At 36.5% G+C, this 22,922-nt stretch overlaps 1 protein-coding gene across 4 annotated transcripts in view; it reads right to left on the bottom strand.

Annotated features, from left to right (window-relative positions):
* The window catches only part of RAB8B (RAB8B, member RAS oncogene family), a 31,393-nt gene that overhangs the window by 520 nt on the left and 7,951 nt on the right, over positions 1 to 22,922 (bottom strand). The window contains exons 2-10 of one of the 4 annotated variants that reach the window (XM_075160330.1): positions 13,751 to 13,811; positions 12,510 to 12,570; positions 11,057 to 11,134; positions 9,866 to 9,955; positions 8,999 to 9,064; positions 6,750 to 6,800; positions 6,228 to 6,252; positions 3,721 to 3,793; positions 2,047 to 3,244 (exon numbers count right to left, since the gene is read on the bottom strand). In XM_075160330.1, the coding sequence (XP_075016431.1) occupies positions 3,744 to 3,793; positions 6,228 to 6,252; positions 6,750 to 6,800; positions 8,999 to 9,064; positions 9,866 to 9,955; positions 11,057 to 11,134; positions 12,510 to 12,570; positions 13,751 to 13,811 (482 nt within the window). In that variant the 3' untranslated portion in view covers positions 2,047 to 3,244; positions 3,721 to 3,743. Of the gene's footprint in view, positions 1 to 2,046; positions 3,794 to 5,407; positions 6,253 to 6,749; positions 6,801 to 8,998; positions 9,065 to 9,865; positions 9,956 to 11,056; positions 11,135 to 12,509; positions 12,571 to 13,750; positions 13,812 to 22,922 lie in introns of those variants that run through there. The other 3 variants (XM_075160329.1, XM_075160328.1, XM_075160326.1) reach the window with 3 other exon arrangements.

Here is a 22,922-nt window from a genome sequence, read left to right as displayed (position 1 = left end):
TAGCATCTCTATGCTGTTCCACAAAGGTGTGTTAAACCAAGCCAGAAAGGTTAGTGAGCACAGTGGTAGTGTTTCCCTGAGAAATCAAAAACCATCGATCTGAGAGACCACAGCCTGACACAAGGCTGTGGTAGCTGTGTATCATGGACACTCCTTTGGAGAAGAAGTCACAGCTGCAGTAAGTCATCTCAATCATCTACTCAAGGAAGGTATTTAAGACTAAATAGGATGAAATTCTCAACACTTGGTGAACGTTTACAGAATTCTTCTTCACTTTGAAGTCAGTACAATGTATTCAGTAAGAGTTCAAGTTACACATGCTTGCCACAATTCATTAAACATGTTAATTCCTCAGATGAGGAAAATGCTCATATCCTGCTCAAAACTTACAACTTTATTTCACAAATTGAAGGAACAATATGTACTGAATATGTGCTCAGAGGAATTTATGTAACATTTGTTCACACCAGAAGCTTAGTGCTGATGTGCTCTGCTGAAGACAGTAAAAAATTTTTGAAACAACTACAAAACATCCTAGAGCACTAAAAATTCTCTTCAGTATGTTTGCATTCCCTTTCATGCCCTTTCTTTAAACCTCTAGATGGCAAGAATAACATTATGCAACATAAAAGCTTCATCTAGGTATCTCTTGAATATTAGAATCTTTCTGAAGAAAAATGATTTTGAAATCTTATATTATATTGATGACTTCAGTATAGTTCAAGAATTCTAAAGAGCCACTAGTCAACCAAGTTGGAAAAAGAATCTTTTAGGAAAAAGGCAATTTACCAGCTTATAAAAGCTGGATACATTCTACATGTGTACCAACTACTTGCCTCTGGTCTACAAGTGTGCACTATTTGTATAGTAATTGCTAGTCTGCAACCAAAAATAGATCCAAGAACTGTAACAAATCACCATTTTTAAGCAGTGTAAGTATGCCTGCTATTTCCTTTTAACAAATGGAGAATGCAAATGTATTTAAAATGTTATTGGGATGCAGATGCATGCCACTAACTTCTGTGAGAACTGAAGGACTTGCAGAAGTGATTTTAGGACTGCTGAGCATCTAGAACAAATTCAGATCAAAGGGATCTGCAAGATAATGTTTAAACAGCTGGTCCTAAAGCAGCAAACTTGTCTGCCAGAAGCAGTCTGAAAAAAACACACAAAACAAACCAAAACCAACAAATAATAAGGTGTAACAAGAATGTAACTTCAGCTTTCTGTTGCTTAAGGTAAAGAGGCAAAACAGCCTTTCAGCTAAATAGTTTATTAGATAAACATGTAAAAAGCACAAACTTTAGAAGCTACTTGTCATCCATGCGTTTCCCATTTATTCTTTAGGGTGCCCACTTGGGCATCTCAACCATTAATCTGCTTTTGTCGTGGGTAGACAAAACCATTCTTTCCTTAGGTTCACTAATTTTCATACCAATTGTGAGTTATTGACAAACCACAGTAATTTGGAAGTCAAGAACTATTGCTAATACAATAGCCAACAAATGTTTCTGTCAAATCCCTCAATATTCAGTGTTGAAGGAAGCTGGACAAACAATATTTGCTATATTAATTAATTATATTTGTGCCTCAGGTTACTTAAGAGTCATACCTTTCACATAACGCTGATTAAAAACAACAAAAGAGAAAATGTTAACAGCTTAAGTGAGTAGACAATTCTTAATCAAATTGGAGATTGTGTCTCATGTTATCCTTACTGGCATTGCTCAGAAGTTACTTTGGAAGGGTATTTCATGACACGAAATGTCTGGAAAAATGGTTCCTTATGAAGCTGAAGGTCAGTGAAATAATATACTTAGATTTAAGCAATCACTACAGGAATAGAGGATATTTCAGGAGAAATCTAAAGAACAGTCAAGTTTAGGAACAAGCAAAGCCACACAAAAACCCTTGTGGTTTGCCACTGAAGTTAAGCAGATGCAACCCAGCTGGACACCTTTCCACAACAGATGTGTCGAAAATAGAGTGGAAATGCCAACTGCATAAAAACTACATGGAATATTTCATACAGAATACTCCAAATACTTTTAATTATGTAACTTTTATTTGAGACACACATTGTTGTAAAAAAGTTCACATGGAATAATAAAACCATTGGAGTATGAAGTTTTTTTTAAGGGTTGGGTTTGGCTTTTTTGTCTATACACATCAATATACAATTAATGATTAGGTTTACAAGTTAACCACATGACAAGTTCACTTTTATCTGCAGGAGCTTTTCACATTACACCTTTATACCAGAGATAAAATGTGCTTAAACACACACAGTAGAACACTTCTATTTCAAAATTATGCATTTTCTCAAGGACTATACTTTTTATTCTGAATTTAGTAGCTATATAGCATTAAAATAACTGTAATTGAAGTTTTATTTGCAAAAATGTTCATTAAGGCCATAGGAATGCACTAAAAAACTTAAATTCACCAGAAACAAGAAAAATCAATGGAAATCCTGCTTTTGTGTAAGAAAGAAATACAAGTTTTATTTATAAGAATGAGAATGGCATAAGCAGTTCAGTGAATGGAGGAGAAAAAAAAGACCTATTATCACCTACAGACCAATCCTTAAGAAGTTTAACATTGCAAAATTTCAGTTACATTAATAGATAACCAAATAACAGATGCATTTTCACAAATAACACATTTATGCATTTTACATATTATTCATGTACTTTCAAATCATTATCCATTCACAATATTTTAATGTTATATGTATACTCAAGACTCCTTTATTCACTTGTGAAAATGATCCACTTAATTCACTTGACTTCAGCAAACTAGTATGGGAAAGATACTTACAATGGGAAATACTTTCTGTAAAAAGAACCACAGGTCTGAAAAGTCAATTAGCATTTTCTGAGACTGTCCCCCAAATCGAAAAGTGAGCTGCGTTAAGTTTCGTGAGTCGTTTAAGCTTTAGCAAGAATAGAACTTCCAGACAGTAAGTAAAACAAATGTTCTATATACACTCAACAAAAACTTCTTGTGCATGTTTTGCTGAGCACAGACTGAAAGCTAAAATTGCAAAGCACTGAGACCAGTTTGGTTTTTGTTTGACTTTTTTTTTTTTAAAAACCATTTAGAAAAATATTGGTCAAGATATAGCGCACAGACATGGGGCTGAGGGAAAGATTTCATAAAACTCCAGAGCATAAGCAGCATTTTTGTTTTATTGAAATCCACCAAAAAATGTCTGCCTTTCCCGAAAGGTTAATGGCAATTTCTGGAACAAAACAGAAATATATTTGCTGCTTAATGAGTAATAATTATATGACTTTCATTCTAATGGACATTAGAATACTAACTAGTTGACTGAGGTATAGTTAAGAGTCCTTCAAAATTTAGGTTATATAGTCTTGAGCAAAGTAGCAACAGAGACTGCACAAAACAATCATAGTGATATTAGGAAAGCCTGTAGTACCCAGCATCTGATGCATAGGCAGAACATACCATTTATCATCACCCGCTTGTCTAAAGGAAAATATAGCTAAAAAAACTCCCAATAAAACATACAGCTGATTTGCACGCTAAGGTACAGCACGTTTTTCAATGTCTGACAAGGCAGACTGTACACAGAAAGAGGTCTATACTGACCAAAAGTTAGCACACCGATAAAGTGCAGCCACTCAGCCATTTAATACTGCTGGAGAAGAAGGGTGGGGGCAAAACAACAAAGAAAGAGAGAAATCTGCATTTTACCTTATCCATAAGACCACATGAAATTAGAATTCTTCAGTTTCAGCAGGGGACAACAAAATTGCATTAAATTCTTCTACAAATAGAAAAAGATGAACTTTACATGAACATTAAGCAAAGTGAAATATTTACTGCATTATTTTATCATGCATAAAGTGAATTTCCTATGGTCTTACCTCACATTTATGTACAGTTTAGCACAGCTAAATGTAAGAAAATAGCAAGTTTTTTTCTCCCCCCGCCCTCCCCTCCCCAAGCAGATACCCCAATTCGCTGCTGCTTCAAGAAGCACTTCATAGACTCTACTACTTACAGGCTCTTTCAAAGGGAAGTTCATGGAGACTAATATTGAACGAACATTTAACCACACAGCGAAGACAGGAAAAACAATACAAAGCATTCTGTAAACGGTGCCAAACACAGAACATGTCAGTTTTGGTTTGCAGACAACCCCTGAGATAAAAATCAAAGTATTACGACACCAAATTAAGTCAGAGGTAAATTACTGAAAATGAACAACATTCATAATTGGTGTCACAACACTTTCTGTATAGAAGCACTTCTTTTAACCATACAGAAAACATAACTGCTTTAGCCTGTCTAAGAAAAACATCAAGGGTAGACAACAGAGCAGTTAGGGTTGCTTTGTTTTTTCACTAAACCTTGTTGCCATGAAGATTTTTCTGTTTTAGTGCAGCAACAGCAGTTTATGAGATTCACCATCTAGTTACAATAACTATTTCTATTAAACTACATGTGGGGACAAGTTGATAACCACTTAAAACTTTATGGAACCAGTTACTAATGTTAAACTTTTTAAAATCAGAAGTCTTTAAATCTAACGCTATTGGCCCATTCACTTTCAAAATATTTACAACAGACCCAGAGATGACAAATTCAGTACCTGACACCACAAAATGAAGTGGTTATCTGTGGTAACAACCAACTCACTGTTTACAACTCTAGACAATGTAGTGAAGCAAAAGCAAGCACGTCAGACGTTAACTTTGACAATGACAATGCACCTATCCCCTAATAAGAAATATGCTGGACACAAACTTGTAGTTAAAGCTTACAATGGTCCAAGTTTGGCACATCAACAGAACTAAAGCACCTGTTTTAATTGCTCATTGAGAAAATTTTTCAGAAGACAATAAAAAAGTAGTAGAACAAAGACTAGGTTATACAATGCTTAGTTGAGTAAAAAAGGCAACTACGTTTCAACTCTGCTTCTAACAGTCTAGGTCACTGTACCAGTTTTTGATGAAAAAATAACTTAACTGCTTGAGCAGCCCAAAGAGGGCTTCACACATTCAGCATTAACTGCATAACTAATAGTACATTATAGCCCTAACGTGACCATTTCCTTAGTGCCAGAACTTGATACACTTTAGCAACTGCACCGGAAGCTAGTTTTTGGACACCTCTCTTGTCAAGGGTCAACGCTTACAGACATTAACGAACTATCCTTAGAATTACAGTAGAAATGGAAGTCACCTTTAGAAGCAGTCATTTCTGAACAAACGAATCCACAAAGAGGTTACTCAAAACTCATGCATTCAGCTTCCACAAGCCACTTAAGTGATAGCGATGAGGCCAATTTGTGATGATGATTTCAACTCCAGAGTGTACTTCCTCATCAGAAACAAAAAAAGGTGCAGACAGTTTGAGCTAACAAAGGGAAGTTAAGTGAGGAAAGACACTGTGTTTATTCAAATAACTGAAAGGTGCATCTGTGAATCAGACAGTGACTGGCAATTCAGAACACAACTTTGCTAAGTCTGGTAAAGAAAGAAATGCAACATACTACATTCAGAATAGAAGCCATAGCTTCTGCATGAACAGATTTGTGCATCTAAGAGACAAAACCTATACAAATTGTTAAATGCCAATTGTTACAGTAATTCTCATCACTAGAGCATCAACATCCATACTGCAGTCATGGCCACAAGTATACAGCATAGAAAATAATGGAAGTGAGACTTAATTTTTCCCCTGGTTCTTCTGCTTGAAAATAAATGTTTAAAAAGAGAAAGAAAAACCTGCACAAATCTGTTAAGAATCTTACTTGTAAGTCAAACTGTGCAAATACAAATGTAAGATTGTGCTGTAACAGGCAGTAAGAGGCCAATATGGATGTGCAAAGTTAAAAGAAACATAGCAGCTTTGCAACAGGCAATAAAACAGAAAGTAAAAAAGGAAAACAAGTTAATTCTTGCATTTGTGTCTCCACTTCATAGCTTCCGTATCTGAGAAAGAAGAGCCTGACAGGTCAATAGGCTTAGTGAACAAAATCCGCTTGGTATTTTGTGTATCGCAGTCTACGTTCAATGGAGCTCTCAGCAGCAGCTTGGTGGTATTATTTCTGAGGCTTTGTGACCCTGTGCTTTCAAAGAAGCAGAAAAGGTTCTAAGTGTGCTGCAGTCTATCATTAGAAGTTCATCAAAGTAGCGTGCATCGAAAGAAGCTGCTCTTCTTAGATCGATTTTCTGTTATTTTTACTGGCCCACCTGCCCCTGATGAACTGCTGTCATTCTGAAAGAGAAGAGTATCAACATCGTAAAATGCAGAAAAAATAAGTCTAGCTTTCCTAGTTTCCCTCCCCACTTCCCACCCTTGCAAAGCAACTACCAGAGCAGAGGTTTGTTGCAACTTGAGCTCCTCAATTATCTAGACTCTGTTAATCACTCAATAGAACTGCCTATTTTAAGAAGAAACATTTATCCAACAACCCAGATCTCAAGTATTAGCTGAAGGAGTGACTACATAATTGGACATTTAATAAAGCAAGGATCACACTGTTACATTTCAAAAGAACACATCAGTTTCAGGCTCCCCAATGTTAGTGTTCATGCAAAATAAAGAACAATTACACACTGGTGTGTAATAAAGTGTGATAAAGCACTGTTTGCTCAAATTTGATCTAGCATCCACTGTAATTCTCAGAATTTTTTGGTAGGGCTACTACTCAGCCAATTATTATAGCAGTCATTTCAATGTATCTAGTTTGTAAGCCAATTGGAAATACAAACCATTTTTCTGTTGAGCTTTGTCATAATGTCCCGTGCAAGTGTGAAAAATGCCTGGTGAGGAGCGGAAATAAAAAAAAAAAGTTAGTCACAAGACACCTTAAAGACAAGATAGATTTGGAGTAGCCAGATACATTAACAATATTCTGTAGGCCACTGCTAGCACTTCGAGTAGCGAGGCACTCCATGTACAATAGCTGTTTACTTAAAACTGCCATAAGCATGCTTTAGAAAAAAAACTATTTATTTTTAGTCTTCATCCCTCCAATCTTTGAAGCAAGTGAACGGACTTTCCCATCACATATCTCTTGGGCAAATTAATAATTAAAAAAAAAAAATCTGCTGAAGAAAAGGCTGTATACACTAATTTTGTTTTTCTCCTTCCCCCAAACTGTACTGTGCATCGCAACTAGAAACCCACAGAGGTTTGAGGATGGCATGCCTGGGAATTCACATTAAGGTTAGCTTGCTTTCTGTCCTCCAAAAGTTTTGCTCCTGGGCTATTTATATTGTTATTTATGCTTCCAAAGTATCTATTAAAAAAAAAAAAAAAAGAAGAAAAAAAAAATCACTCCGGCAAATCTCAGCATCTCAGACTTCAATGTATGAAGGAGTAAAGAAACTTCCGTAGCAGAAAAATTCTGCAATTCTCCAGAAAAAAATTCTCCGGGGAAAAGCAAGATTTTAGGCTATCTGGAGATATCAACAATCCAAGGACAGTTCCAGAATGTAAAAAACTGTAAACATTTCCCCTCTCATTGTGTTTGGAACATATCCAAAGATGGACACTCATTTAATGCAAATAAATCACAACAAATAAAATAAATTAATTCACTTGTGATCACAAGAATATCACAATTGTGTTATTTCCCACAAGTTAAGCATTTGGTGGAAAGAAGACTAAATCATTACTTGTTGAATGCCTATACCAGCTGCATTTTTTAATGCTTTCTTCACTATTCATGTGACAAAAAAACATATTCAGATAGTCAAGTCATTTGGAGTAAGCACAAACTAACATTGTACATTTAGTGACCTACAGGCGTTAAAATGAAATTGCAGAGCATGTCATGAAAGAGCAAGTCAACCATCTGGAGGAACTAATGAAGAAGATAGGTGCTTTTTATTAGGAGACTATAGTTAGCCACCATCGGTATTAACTGCTAAAGTTCACACTTCCATTGTCTGCTGTAAGAATCATAATGACACTGTGAAAATCAGGTCAAGCACTATTCCAGATGCAGCACAATGCAAATAAGTCCATTCTCACTGCATTGTATAACAATCATCCTGCAATCAGAAAAAAACGCTTGGGAGGCACAGCATCAGTCATGTTATTTTAAAGTAACAATCTCTTTAGCTTCTAGTTAATTTGTTAGCTGCATGATCTGAATTAAGTACGTATTTGGAGGACTTTTAAAAGATATCCCATCAATACACATGGAAAGACTTTTAGATTATTAGGTACAGGAACAACATTTAAGAACAAGTCTGCCTTATCTGAATGAATGAATCTTAATGTAACTGCCTTTTGATATGATATTATTTTCTTGTCCACGCTTTTCATAGAGTTAAGATCCTCCCCCCACCCTCCCTGAGATGACAAGAGTGATTCATGGTAAGATAGACTGGAGTTGAGCCACTCTTCCTTCCGATTCTATTTCCTTATGCTCTCATAAATAGGGATCTTGTGTTTCTAGCACAAAATTTTCTTGCAGGAAAACAGATTGCAAGTCTATAGTTGGAGTATTATAAGCCTTCCTCCTCCTCTAACATCAGCTTATGACAGTCTATGCTGATGTTCCAGTTAACATACAAATCTTCAGTCTCATCTGCATAGCACATATTTAGTAGTAACCCGAAGGCTCCTTGACACAGTAGCATGTTATTCTGAAAGTAAAGAATCTTGAATCCCATTTCCTGTACAAAGCATTGTTCTAAAATTACACCTATTCCCTGTCCAAAAGCACTTGCAATTTAAGTAGCAAGGCACAGAAGTCTAAAGCAACTGTTTGCTACAATAATAGTAAACCAGTCTGTTAACACCCATTTAAAAAACAATTCCAGACATTACCAGAAAACAAGAAATGCTAGATTTTACAGTAGCTCTCTAAATATAACAAGATTGGTGACCCATGAGCACAGTTGGGACTTCAGGTCCCAGATCAGGTCAGAAAGCCTAACAGATCATGAAACATGCCTCCATAGAAGTAGTTCAAGAAACACACCTAAGAGTAACACCCATCTCTTACCTCTTCCACATTTATGCTGGATTTTGCACTTGTCTCCAAAAATTTGATTCCATAATCAATTGCTAACTGGAAGAGAGGTTAAAGTTTTTCAGTGTTTTTGAAGTTCCTTTGTAAAAGTAATGTTTCACATAGGTTCATAATAGAATAGATGCTGTATGCTGCAGCAAGCTTTAAAAACAAAGCCAAACAAGCTTCACTTCTGCCTTTCTCTTGCAAAAACATTAAAGTTACTGGACAATTAGACAAAATATTAGAACAGGCCATACCCTCATGTAAATTCAAAACCAACACAGAGATTAATTGCTCACAAAAAGACTTGTTTAGGACCTAAAAGAACATTAAGATAGAATCTTCATTGATATGGATTTATGGACAAGATAATTACATAAAAATCATCCCACGAATTGTGTTACTAGCAACCGCACTACTTTAGCCGTGTACATGATAGATTATACAGTATTTTTACTTGCTTGTTTGTTCTGCAGAATAACTAATTACTTAAGCTTTAATAACAGTACTTACGAGAAGAGTAAGTAATCACCATGGTGAATTGAGTACCAACATGATCAAACTATATACAAAGCTCTATATTGAGATTGAGAATGCTTCATGCTATAGCAAAGGTCAACATTCTTTACAGGATCTCCCCTTCAAGACAATAGTACCATTAAGTTTATTCAAACTTGAAGACAGCCAAGTGCTATTTAAAAACAAAAAACCCAAACCTGGCATCCTATAATATATAAAAGTTTCTGAAACAAGAGATTTGAGGCCCATTATCTCTCATATGCCTGAAACATACCAAATATCCAGCAGCCAAAATCCTAAGAAGAGTACTTCTAAATAAGGTAAGCCACCAAAGCTTACCTTCTCCCCTTTTTCTTTTGAGACTTGTCTTTTTTCATTCATATCACATTTGTTACCCAGGATCATTCTTTCTACATCTGAAGAGGCATGCTAAAAGAAGAAAAAGTAATCTCTCAGAAACAAATGCATCATTATTTAGAAGAAACTTATGTGTCAAACTCATCCACAAATGAATATTTTATTTTTTAAAAGTTATCTAATGTGAAGGCATTACTCAGAAAGAGACTGACTTTTGAAACAGGCAATTTAATATTTAAATATTAAAATAGGTTGGAATAAATACTGCTAGATTAAATTTGCCTAAGTGTTATTACAGATCAAATACAGTACCATGAGCTCTGTACCAGGTTGCACACATGCACAGGCATTTGGCTATTCTGGAAATGTAACGGTACATACTTTACATCAAAGTGGTGCATGGACATCTGGGGTATTTGGTTGGAGTATCATTATGCGATACATTTGCGTTTTTAAAATAGATTATTAATAAAAGACTTCAAGTAATAATCACTTCAGCAAGAGAACTTCAACAAGAGAACTTTTCTAGGCCAGTCACTATTGGATCAAATTGGTCACTAATACAGGAATTTTGCTTAAGAGACAAAGAACAATACTAAAGAAAAGCCCATGGATTTTATGTTTAAGGAAAAAAAACAGTAAGATTCTGTTAATTAACTACAGCGTCACTAAAATCAAGGTTTCTCCTCTAACTTCATAATGACCTATCCCTACTTGACAGCATGTCCCATTAAATAATTTACAATAAGTTAGCAGGAAGGAAGCTTACCAAGAACAAATGAAAAGGTCAAAAATCTCTAATTGGACAAACACACAACACAGTAACAACTGAAATTAGACAGAACTGTCATCATCTCATTGAAAGGTACACACGCTAAGATCTTGCTCCTTCCTTAGACACACCCAAAAGCCAAAAAGAACAATAAAAGTCATATAGTAAGAGTGTTTTGAAACACTTTATGCTTACTTTTTAAACTTCAGTTTTCTACTTTCTATCCCTAGATGAACGAGATAATATTCTCCCCATTACTAATCACTGCTGCATTCACTGCACAGCCTAACTTGGCCATATATGTTGGCTACTATAATGAAAGTGAATAATTACTTTATTATTATTTGTCCCAGGGAAATCACAAGATAGAACGAGTAAGAAGTACTTTCCAAAGCACCTACCTCCTCTATGTTTCTTATCCAGTTTTTTATGTTGTCAAAAGACTTTTCATTTGTGATGTCATACACCAGCATAATTCCCTAAATAAAATTAAGAAAATCTAGTTAGATGAGCTAGCACTATGGTTTGACTATTGATGTATGCTGTTGGTTTGATTACACTTGCAAGAAATGTTAACATACAACTTATGCACCTATAGTCCTTTCTCAAAGCATTACGCCACTGCTGAGAATTTACCCAAAATATTACTATTTACATCTTTTGCCACTGTTAGAGGTCAAACACACCACTTACATGAAGTTTTAAATTATTAGCCTGTAGTCAGGAAAAGTTTAGAAATTCTGCTACAACAGAACCAGGACTCTATTGTTAAAGTCAAGTTTAGAAGCAGCAGCTTTAAGTAGTCAAAGATGACAAACCTGCGAGATCCAATCTGCTGGGGCCAGTAGATACTTACAGCAAAGCTGACACTAGGTGCTCTCCCAGAAGCTTTAGCTCTTTCTGACAGTTATGTGTGTATACTCTCAAAATTAGCAAAGCATGGGAAACCACACAACTGCTGCATTAAGGATGGATTGCCAGGTTCACCTCCATTCCTTATTGTCTTTCCAATCCTTCCTCATAGGACAAAGAAAAGTCCTTGGCTACGGACTGGGAAGTGGGGAGAAGACCACGTCACTGCCAAAACCTTTTTAAGTACTAGAAAGCTCTAACACAGAGCCACAACCATTACTAGTTTTCCCCATCTGTATTCCGTAACAGTGGAGTTATTTGGACCCACAGCCAGCCTATGAATGGAACGGATCTGTTCATACAAAGCAGTAAGAACGTGTAGTAGCAGCATAGCCAGTGATTTGCAAGTTGAAATGAACAGTGTCCCAACGTAAAGTATCTCAAATCATAGCATTAAGAACCATTACAAGCAGTTGTACCACAAAGAGTCCAGGCTCTAAGTCAGTTATTTGACTTCAAGTCATTCTTAATGGAGGAAAAAGTAACAGTAGCTTTTGTAGGTAATTGTATTTCTAGCCCAGATTTTGCATTCTCTACTGGCTGAAGGAAAAGTAATTCAGTGAAATACACTTTTAATATTAAAATCATTGATTACCTATTTTTCAAATATTTCAAATGTTTAAAGGGGTTGATTGCATTAAAAAAAATTTGTCTGATTAAAGCTTGGCAACTTAGCTTTTAATTATAATCTGCAGAAATTTTAATTATATTAAAAAAGACAATACGACTTGAGGTTTCATCACAAAAACAGGACTAGACAAAGTACCAGCATGTTTAAAAAATGAAAAATAAAAAAACCCAACCAAACCACAAACTTTATTCCCCGCATCTCAAGCCACAATTATCTAACCCTCCAGTTGAAGACTTACATGATATTACCTTAAGAACAGCAAACTAGTTACACTAGTTGTGCCTAATTTTTTTTGAAGTGAGAGCACTCACCATGGCTCCTCTGTAGTAAGCTGTTGTGATTGTGCGGAATCTCTCCTGGCCTGCTGTATCCCTAAAATTCAGTGAAAACAAGTATTTGTTGGAGGTAATCTTTACACTCTTCTGTACTTAGAAATGTCTTTTTAAACAGAGTAACAATACATTGATACTCACTCATTAAGAAAAAATACCATTTAGAAGCTGTTTGCACAAGTTTCTTCCGCCCTCAACATCTTCCTTGCTCCCAAGCTATCCTACTTACAACAGTGGTTACAGCAGCACCATAAATATGGCACAAAAGCATTTAAGTTTTCATGCAAGCAATAAAACTCAGCACTACACAGCCTTCCCTAGAATAATTAAAAAAGGCAGCTCTGATGTATCCAAGTCCTGCATTAAACAAAAATTAAAACGTGCAGCAGTAAAATATTTTAGGATAGCGCATTTTCACGTACAGTTAGCCATTAAAATCAGCCACTATACCTTAGTGTGCTGATATTTTATCCTAGATGACTTCAAAGCAGTATCTGGCTGTGAGTGAACAAGAGGACAAAGTGTTTGGCTACTAGTCACACCTAGGGGGAGCTGAACCCCAAAGGCCTGACAAAAAACAGCTTTTTGACTTACACTACAGACAGAAAATTTGTACCAACCACTTCTGGCACTTCACTTCCTAGTCACAAGAATTCTGGCTCGCATGCAAGTATCACAACTATATTTTCTAGAACTTGAGAAATCAGCAGGAGCCCTACATTCACTAGTAGCATTTAATGAGTTTGGCACGTGTAATAATGCTACTCCAAAAATACTCATCTGCTGCTATCAGGAGGCTCAGTCTCTACTAACCCACCATGCAAGGAGTGGGAGCGTTATCATTCACCTGTGCCTCTGTGAGTACAACTAGGTATCAAAGCATCAGAGGAGATTACATTTTATTGGGTCGCGTATTTTAGTTTACAGCTATGGAGTTAATACTTCTCTTCCACACGGAATAGCTAAAAGCGCGTGTAAGAGGACAGCGTTTGATAAAATGGGAAGTTGCTGTAACGTTCACATGTGAACAGGCTATTTCCTGTGCTACTGAAGCAGAACCACTCCAAGAGCAAGCTAGAAGAAAGCATAAACCTTATGGACAGCCAATGAATAAAAGGTATGAAACTTGTGGTACACCCAGGCTCAAAAGCTATGAAGTATTCCTCCTCAAAGATTAATTCAATACTCACTGAAAACTTAAATTACTTTGGAATACTCACCATATTTGTAGCTTGATTTTCTTTCCATCTAATTCTATTGTTCTGATCTTAAAGTCAATTCCTGCCAGAGAAAGAGATACTCTAAGTCTTGCAATAAATGGAAAGGAAGTGTTCAGTTTTCTTTTCACAATTTGGTAAGAGCAAACTTAGGCAAAAGAATTATTCTGAAGTTGTAATTTCTTCCAAACACTAGGAAGTGCTGAGGATGCACAAAGGTTTTCAGCTGCATCCAACATGTCAAGGATAAATTATTCTGCACAATGAAAACAGACCAAACTCAGACTCACTACTAGAGGTAGTCAAGATTATGAGAGGAAGATTTAACCTCAAAATTCTTCCATTTTACACCAATAAGGTCACTAGTTTGAATGTGTATTTTTCTCAACTTTTGACTACCCCCTGCAGTTCAAGTCAATTCCCTAGAACCTCTGCTGGCTTGGAGAAAAAAAATACATACTACGACCCCTTAGTTCCTTTTCAAAACTGGCATCTACTTTTGAAAACTGATGTTTTCAGCAATCAATCAGCAATCTAATCAAACATCACAGTAAATGGTAAAGCATCACAGGAGATAAAAGCTATACAGACAGTTACTGAAGGTGGCTGAAGTAGATCACTCATAGGACTTTTTCAAGAACACCAGTTTAAGAATAACTTACATTTTCTAGGAAGCTCCAAAAGGTATCAAGAAAACAATTCTCTCCTTTCCCCCCCTTACACTTCCACATGGTACCCATCAGTTCTGAGATTGATTTTCAAGACAGATTTTAAGCCATGGGTGAAAAAAATGAATTAATTCAGAAGGGCTTAATAACGTCTTTTAAGATTTAGAGGGATCAAATGGATCTATGAATCAAAGCCATGATTTCCAAACAGACTAGCCTTTACCCTGGACTATTTTAACTTTCACATCTCTAAACCTATACTATAACATAGCTCATATTGAGACTGCTCAAGTCCCACTACATGACTGCCAGATTTTTGAATCCCAGGACACCCCCATGTACCACCTAATTAATCTGTTTTGAAACTAATGGCCCATTTTTTCTTCACTGAATCTTAAATAGTTACTTGATATTTAGTCATAGTTTGTAAAAGATTTAGGGGAGGCAGGATGGGTTATTTTATTTATTTAATGTCTTCTTTCCTCAGATATAATTTAAGTGACAATTATCAAGACTATCTTAATTGGGAAAATGCTGTTTCTAGCTTTAAGAATTCATCCATCACTTAAACAGGAAGCTACGGGATTTTTTAATACACTACAGTAGCATTTGAATATGAAATATGGACATTCATTAACTATTTGACTTTCATTCTTCTCACATGCGATATTAGTATTTTAATATACTGAAAATACCAAGTTTCAACCACTTAATCTTGATGTGCTATGGATACGTAGTTTAGTCCATTAGTTAGAATACAATTTATGAGCAGAAATATCACGTCAGCACTTTTAACAGCATATGAAATTAATTGCATTCATTTAAAATGCCATGACTATTGCTACAACTGCAATTTCCCAAGATTCACTTGTAGATTTACAGGCAAAAAGATACTTTCATTAATTCACATTCTTCTAAAAATGACATAAGAATGATGTGTACTTTAAAAAAATCCTTATTACATGTAACAGAAGTTTGGCAAGTGCTTCCATTTTACATTTGATAGGATTTTGTGTCTCCCTTGTTGTAAAGATTTTTCTCCTAACTAGATGCAACACCTGCTGAAATCACAGGTAATTGTATTCAGGTCTGAAAACAAATGACCTTTGCTCTGAACAGATTTTCTTTTGACCCCAAGTGTTATATAGCACAAATACAGATTTTTCTGGAAAGGGTATTGTATTGTGGACAACAGCAAAATAAATCAGTTTTAAAAGCTCCTTCGTGTCTAGGCTTGAAGTCTTAGAATTAAGTATAACACCTATTTGGGAAACCTAGGTTCAGAGACTACTGTGATTTAAAGATAATTCTGTATGTACCGTCAACTACTGAAGCTAAGACATATCAGCATAAAGAGTGAAAGACTCTTGTAGGGATGGTTTTCTGAGAAAGCAAGCTTACGCTGCAGTTAGATATTTATATGCACCAATCCATGCCTTGCACAGACTGGTTTCTTGCGGTTAGTAATTTCCCTTGCAGCACCAAAATGATTTATACAACCATTCCTTTGATCATGTCTAAAACTCAGGATCTGCACAAAAAATACCTTCTCGGAACTTAAGATTTCTAGTAGGAACTCCACCAAAATTCTCAAATAAAGATGAATTTCAAAGCTAAAAGAAGAATATAAAGGGGAAGGCCATAAATACCTCTGTTATGATACTAAGAAGTTTAACTAATGCAACTGCAATTGTTTAGAGGCTAAAATGAACTAGAAACTGGTGTTTCTTTTGTTCTTTCACGTCAGTGACAGGAAGTGGTGAGCTGGAAACATTCGTAGAGCAAGCCTGGTGACATGTGCTACCACTTCCTGCCAAGTATACTTGCATAGCTAAGTACGAGCAACATTTTGGTTACAGTTAAATTTAAATTATGCCATGAAAACACTCCAATGACTATAGTATTTCAAAAGTAATTATTGACAGAAAGTTTCCTTTATCAATGAATTCTTATTTTGCACAGTCACATGCTTGGATACAAAAGTTTGAAAAGATACTCTGGTCTAATAAAGAAGTGTCATTCACGAATCAGAAAGTTTGATTGCAAAGGACCACACAGCTTTCACAGTTTTGAAATGCAATGTGCAATGTTGTTCTCTCCAGTAGGGAGAAAAAGCCCAGAAACATTTGGACGTCCATCTGAAGTTAAGTTTTAGAAGCTTTTAGAAAACACAGACCCAGATTCTTAGAATGCAAAGGCTAACAGCATAATTATTTTTAACTGCTAAAGCAGAGTTGCCACACAAAAGTCTGACACACTGGTGTCTATCCAGCAAGTCAGTACATATTAGATATGTATGGATAGAAGAGCATCTGTTGCAGGAATCACAAACTTGCAGTCTGCAAGGATGAAGTCCAAGTTCAGACCAAACTCTGCGTTGGTTAGGACAGTAATTGCTTGCATTTCCCTTGCAGCATGGGGTAAAAGTAGCTGAGGGCTTATTGTTCTTCAAAATCCTTTTCAGACCCTTGCTAACTACAGGCCAGGGATGCATCCTCTCTCCTCACTGTACCAAGGGTATTTTCTCCCATAGCTTCCAACAAAACTCTGTCAAAGAATACACTGAGCAGAGAAATCTGCACACTAAAAAAAAGCCAGTGTCATTAGTGCCACACAAAGACTTACACAAAACCCCATGAGAGCTGCATGTTGCCATATTTACCTTATATCTCTACGCAAAGCTAATAAAATTCACCAGCTAGGCTATACGATTGTCCAACACCACATAGCCAAGTATCAGGGGCCAGGGAGACTGGCCTCACCTAAGCCTCTTTTGGTTTAAGCCAAGAAGTCATGTTCATCTCATACACCGAAAGCTCTTCTGCCACTACTTCTTCTTCCACCACTCCGCTCCCTAGTTACACGTCCCTTCTTATTCCAGCCAACCTGGGCAGATTTTGCCCATAATTAAACAGTAATGCAATCATTTTAAAGAGATATTGGGAAACCTTCATTACAATACTAAATATACAGGACTGCCCAGCAGTACATGTTGAGAGGTTCCTTTTCCAGCTTTAGTACCAATGGTTTTCTACTATGAACTTTAACAAAACTTGTCTGACGCAATTCTTACAGGAATGTAAGGACAAACTGAGCAGAAATGCTGAAACAGTTCATTTTGCTACTTTAGTTTTTAGAACAGTAGCTTACTCTCAAGGCATCACTGTTACTCTTTTGTTCTCCCCTCATCGGTGATTTTAACCCTGTGGTCATCAGAGCTAGTATCTCAGGTTTTCCAGTGCTACAGAATCAGCTTAGCTAGGTGTCCACTACAACTTTTCCCTACACAGTACCACTGTTTGGACTTACGGATTGTCTCGTTTCTTCTTTTGAAGAAAATTCCTGTTGCAGAAAACGCTACAGCACAAAGAAACCAAACCAAAGTATTCTGGCTGGAGCAAGTAAATTGTTACAACAGTACCAGCAAATACTTCCTGAAGGTAAAGGTTTCTCTGGTCTTCAGTCTGCTTAGCAAGAAGGTACTGGAAGGGCCATATTCTTGAATAATACAAGTAGTGAAAGATAGACAAAAAAGAAACACATACAAATTAATGTAAAAAAAAAAATCACTTAGCAGCCACTGGCAAGCAAATATTAGAACTCTTAATGTTTACCTGTATTACACAGTTAACCAGTATTTTAAGTTAATTTTTCATGTGGCTTAACATTAGTTTGCAGCAGCTGGACCTTACATGTGAGGAAGTTGTATGATCCGATGACAATTCCTGTTGATTTTAACTCAAATTGATTTAACAGGTTTCCCATTTCACTAAGTTCATAGAGTCTGTATATTTAATAACATCTTTCTGGTTCAGCTGTAGCAAGAAATCAGCCAGGAAATCAACCCCTTTGAGGATGCAAATAAGTGTCAATCTCTGTTAGCGTACACTAGCCTGTATATCTACCACAGTAGAGTATTTCTCCATCTCTGGCAAAGCAATACCTTATTAAAAAAAAAAAAAAAATTAGTACTCAATGTACTAGCATTTTAAATGGTTTAGTTGTTTTTTGTTTGTTTGTTTTTAAATATACAAGCCAAGAGAATTTTAAAAAGTGATTAAACACTAAAAATTGGCAAAGCAGCTGTCAAAAGATTAATACCTGATTTGCTTGCTAGAAAGAGTCTCATTTTAGACTCACCTATCAAAGAATGTGAAAGATGCACCATAGTATCAGATCTTGTTTATCAAACTAAAAATTAAGAGATCTGTTTTGCATGACCTGCACATAATAAAACCCCCACCATCTTAAAGAAGTTATTGTCCTACTTATCTAAATCCTACCTTACTCTTTTGAACTAAGAATGGAAGACGTAAAATTAAATGGAAATAAGAGATTTTTCCAATGGGATTCCCTGAGAAATAGAAACTTTGTGACACTTATCACCATTGGACGTAGATCACAATAAAAAGGAATTCATTACAAGATGGGGAAAGGAGTCAGGGTACAAAGTCTCGTTACCTTTTGAGCAATACAGCATCAGAACAACTGGAATTTATGCATCAACTTTCAAGCTGGGCTTCCTCCAACTTCCTTCCTACAGCATTGGTCCTTCCTATCCTACTGTGTTTACATGTGGGGCTGTGGGGGTTTTGATTTTTTTCAATAGGCAGAGCTGGAGAGGGAGAAAATTTTGCAACTTCTTTACTGCAAGACACACCACGCAAGAGTCTTCAAGATATACAAAAGGAAAGGAAAACATTTTCCTGCAGTCACTCGGAGTTAAGGCTGAATTAAAAGCAACTCAGAAATGAGCAAGCAGATTTGTAACCTACCTTCAAAAAAAAGGAAGTGAGAAGAGGCATATGACTGAAAATCAATATGCTTCACCTTCAGTTTGTTGAATTCTGACAGAGAATTACTTGGAAAATACTTCTCCCTATAGGCTTTGCTTCTTGGGAACAGCAAGTGACTAAGTCGCATAGATGAGCATCAGAACTAGTAAGCAGTAGTACTTCTACAGCATAGCTGTAACAGCTGGTATTTTTCTGCTGATTCTCCAAAGGATGGGTTTGAATTTGAGAGAGCCGTCGCAAGCCTGTAATCTCCAAGATACTGCAGCAGTATGTGTTTCAGAATCAACTGCTGCCAGTGCATTTGCTTTTCATTATACTTTGAAGAGTTGTAAGCAATCGGTACTGAAGGACACTGAAGTGCTCGTTGACACCCCTTGCCCACCACAAGATGACAGACATGCAGATATCAGCACTTATCACACACACGAGCTTTGTGTGGACACACGTGAACATTGCTGAAGAGTTTCAACATCTTCCATACAGATTCCAAGCAAGGACAACACTCTTCCAGAAACTTGTTCTTTTCAGTATGCATCCAACAGCTGGGGGACACCAATTTGTTCCCCTAGATTTTCCCCACAAGCTTACCCAGGGATTACTATTTTTTTTTTCTCAGCAGTAAGTATTGCACAGTTCAGATTAAATACACAACTAGGTTTTTTTAATGGTGTTTTTAAGGAAATATTTTCTTGCGCTACATCAGTATACTGTCTCAATCTATAAAGGTAGATGAATGAAGCCTCAGAAATTTGCTTTTATATTAGATCTTTCCTGAAGGATTTCAGTAAATATAAGAAATGACCAAGTAGGAAACAAGATCAGTGTAAAAGGCAGGGTGGGGAACACTTGCAACACACCAGTGTGTCACACAGCCTCACGTAAAAGAACAAAGTCTAATCATTTTGAACTTGAACGTTTGGCTTTAGTCCCTAGTAACATCTGCAAGGCATTTTCAGATGATCTCAGCAATGTCTTGTATCACTATGTAAATTAAAGACGCAATAGTCTTTTATTGCGACCATTCAAAAATACAGATTAACATGAAGCAACACACGAGGGTGAAGGTCAACATTTTTTAAAAGTTGTAAGATAAATTTATTTTAGAATTATACACAAGTGCAACCAGTTTTATTCATCCTTTCACAACTTAAAGGGACAAAGCTGTATTCTATTCCTTCTGGACAGCCCATAAGAATCCACAAAACACTACTAAAGTGTTCAGAGTGGGCTGAATAGGCTCCTTCAGGTTAACTGGCCTTTCTTCATCTTACTATTCACCCATACAAAGAATCTAATACTGGTGTCCTACACAATGATACCCAGAGCAGTGTCTTGCACCTTGAAAGAATTAATACGGTAAGATTCTTAAAGTTTAAATACACTGGCAAAATAAATATATGCAAATGGCTAAAGTAGGTAAGGCAATAAAGAATGCGGGTGCCATGTGTATATATAACATACAGCAGTTTCCTGCTCATAAGACCTTGAAACTTAATACCAAGATCAGATCAATGCTCATAATGCTAAGCAAACTGCCACTTCCTTCAGTATGTGTCTCCCCAGCTACAGTACAGCTACCACTCTCAGCTTCCTTTCTTAAGGTAAACTACTTTCTATTTAAAAAAGAACAAGGGATTTGGAATACAACTTATAATCATCAGAATTAGACCAACCTACACTTTGAAACATGCAGGTTTTTGACAATTCAATAATCTACAGTCTAATCTGATTATCATACTAAGATTTGAATCCAGTGCTCTTCAGCTACTTGTTCATAACAGTGCTCCTATGAGTTCTGCCACCACAACCGTGCACTGCAGTGCTTCAGTGTGAACACTAGAAGATCCTGCAAAGTGAAATTCTCTTCTCAGCATTTTGAATTCAGAATTTACAGATTGCTTTGAGCAGCCTTTGAATTGCATGATTTAAACACCAAAAATACTTGATCCAAATTTAAAGACTACAAAACAACACAATAATAGAAACTTATTACTGCTTGACATGAGTAAAATTACCAACTGTCACAACAGCCCAACTTTAAAAGGGCTGGGTCCCTGCAGAATGTCTTGTAGAGTTTACAACCCAGGTACTACAGCATTATGAAAGTGCATAGAAATTTACCTATGTCTACCTCTCGTTCTATTTTGAATGTAAAATAAGCTACACTTGGTGGTAACTCGGTTTCATCTAAAATAATTTTGAAATAGATTAAAATTGCACTACTGATGCAGACAGCAAAGTTTGTTTATTTTAAGGATTATTTATAGACTGACTGTCTCTAAGAGGAATGCACTAACTTAGCTGCTTTGAGAACATATTCTTTTCAAACCAATATGCAACTGGAGAGCAACAAATGTTAAAATCAGCCAACAGACTTGAGCTGCCAGCTACAGTTTCACAGCTAGCTGAGACTAGGGTAGGTGCTGCCACTGAAGAGTCATGACCAAATCCTTTTCTCTTTTGATCAGGTTAGTTTTCATCTGGGTGAGTTCCATAATTCAGCTTACCATCATCTGTAACGACAACTGATGGCGTAACTTAAAGAACAGATACACACAGTCACCGCTCTCCTCCTCCTCTGAGTAGCAGACCACAGACTCTGTTGAACCGATCATTAAAGCCCTAGTTAATACAGACCAAAAGGTGGCCCACAAGTAGCTTGCAAGCAGCTCCAATATGTTATATATACACATGGCACCAGCTGCAGCCCCATGCTAGTACAGGAATTGCTCTGTATTTCACACTCCAACCATGGCTACGTATGGAACAGAAACGGCTGCAGCGATCTCCCAAGCACCCAGCCTCATACTCACTTAACCTGTAATGCAGCAATGGGAGATTTGTGCATCTGTCGCCTACTTTGAAGCTCTTCTTCCCCTCAGGTCTCTGGGATGTACGGCACATGGCTTTCTACTGCACAAGAAAAACAACTTTGCCACACGTTTTAATGGGTAAGACACCAGATTTTCCCATTTAGAAGGTGGCTTAGGAATACAAATATTTGATTATTCTTTCAGAAGCCCAGTGCTTAATATGAGATGACATGTGATTAGTGCTTATCAAAAGCATCATTTAATACCTAAGACAAAAAAAAAATTGAAAGCGGAACCCCCCAGAACAGGAAAAGATGATCCTGAATCTCCTGCCTGTAAATCAGATATGTTTGTAGATATAGAAAACATAGAAAATGCTGTCTTTAACCAAGATAACTCTAATTGAATATTTCTATCAGCAAAAAAAAGCAAGCTTGCTTCATCCAAAAGTTAGCATCTTAAGCATCCAAAAGGCCAAAAAAATGCCTTAGTAAAAAAATCCTATGTAACCAATACTATCTTGCCACCATGATTTGAAGTTCATTGTTCGCTATTCATATAGTACGCTTCAGTTGTGAAGATGAGAACAGGCCAAAAAGGCTGGGTTTGGTTTTGTTCAGTAACTTTTGGTCCAGATGAACCTATATGACTGTCCAGTGAGAAATGGAGATGCTACTTCTTTTTAAAAAAGCCTCTTAAAGTTTTAGGGCTCCCACTTGATTCGGATGTCTATACTGGTTACTCGAAGTGAAGAAATAAAGACTTTTGGGGGCCATACCATTATCTGTTTACAACACAAGAGCTGCTACATGAAAAGTAAGCATACAGAGTGTCCCGGAATTCATACAGCAAAGGAAGAATTGGTTAGTCATTGATCACTTAGAGATAAAAACCCCTT

Source organism: Calonectris borealis, chromosome 11 (genome assembly GCF_964195595.1).
Source record: "Calonectris borealis chromosome 11, bCalBor7.hap1.2, whole genome shotgun sequence".
NCBI classification, from domain to species: domain Eukaryota; kingdom Metazoa; phylum Chordata; class Aves; order Procellariiformes; family Procellariidae; genus Calonectris; species Calonectris borealis.
The sequence above is the reverse complement of the archived record's forward strand: the minus strand, read 5'-3'. Positions and strand labels throughout refer to the sequence as shown.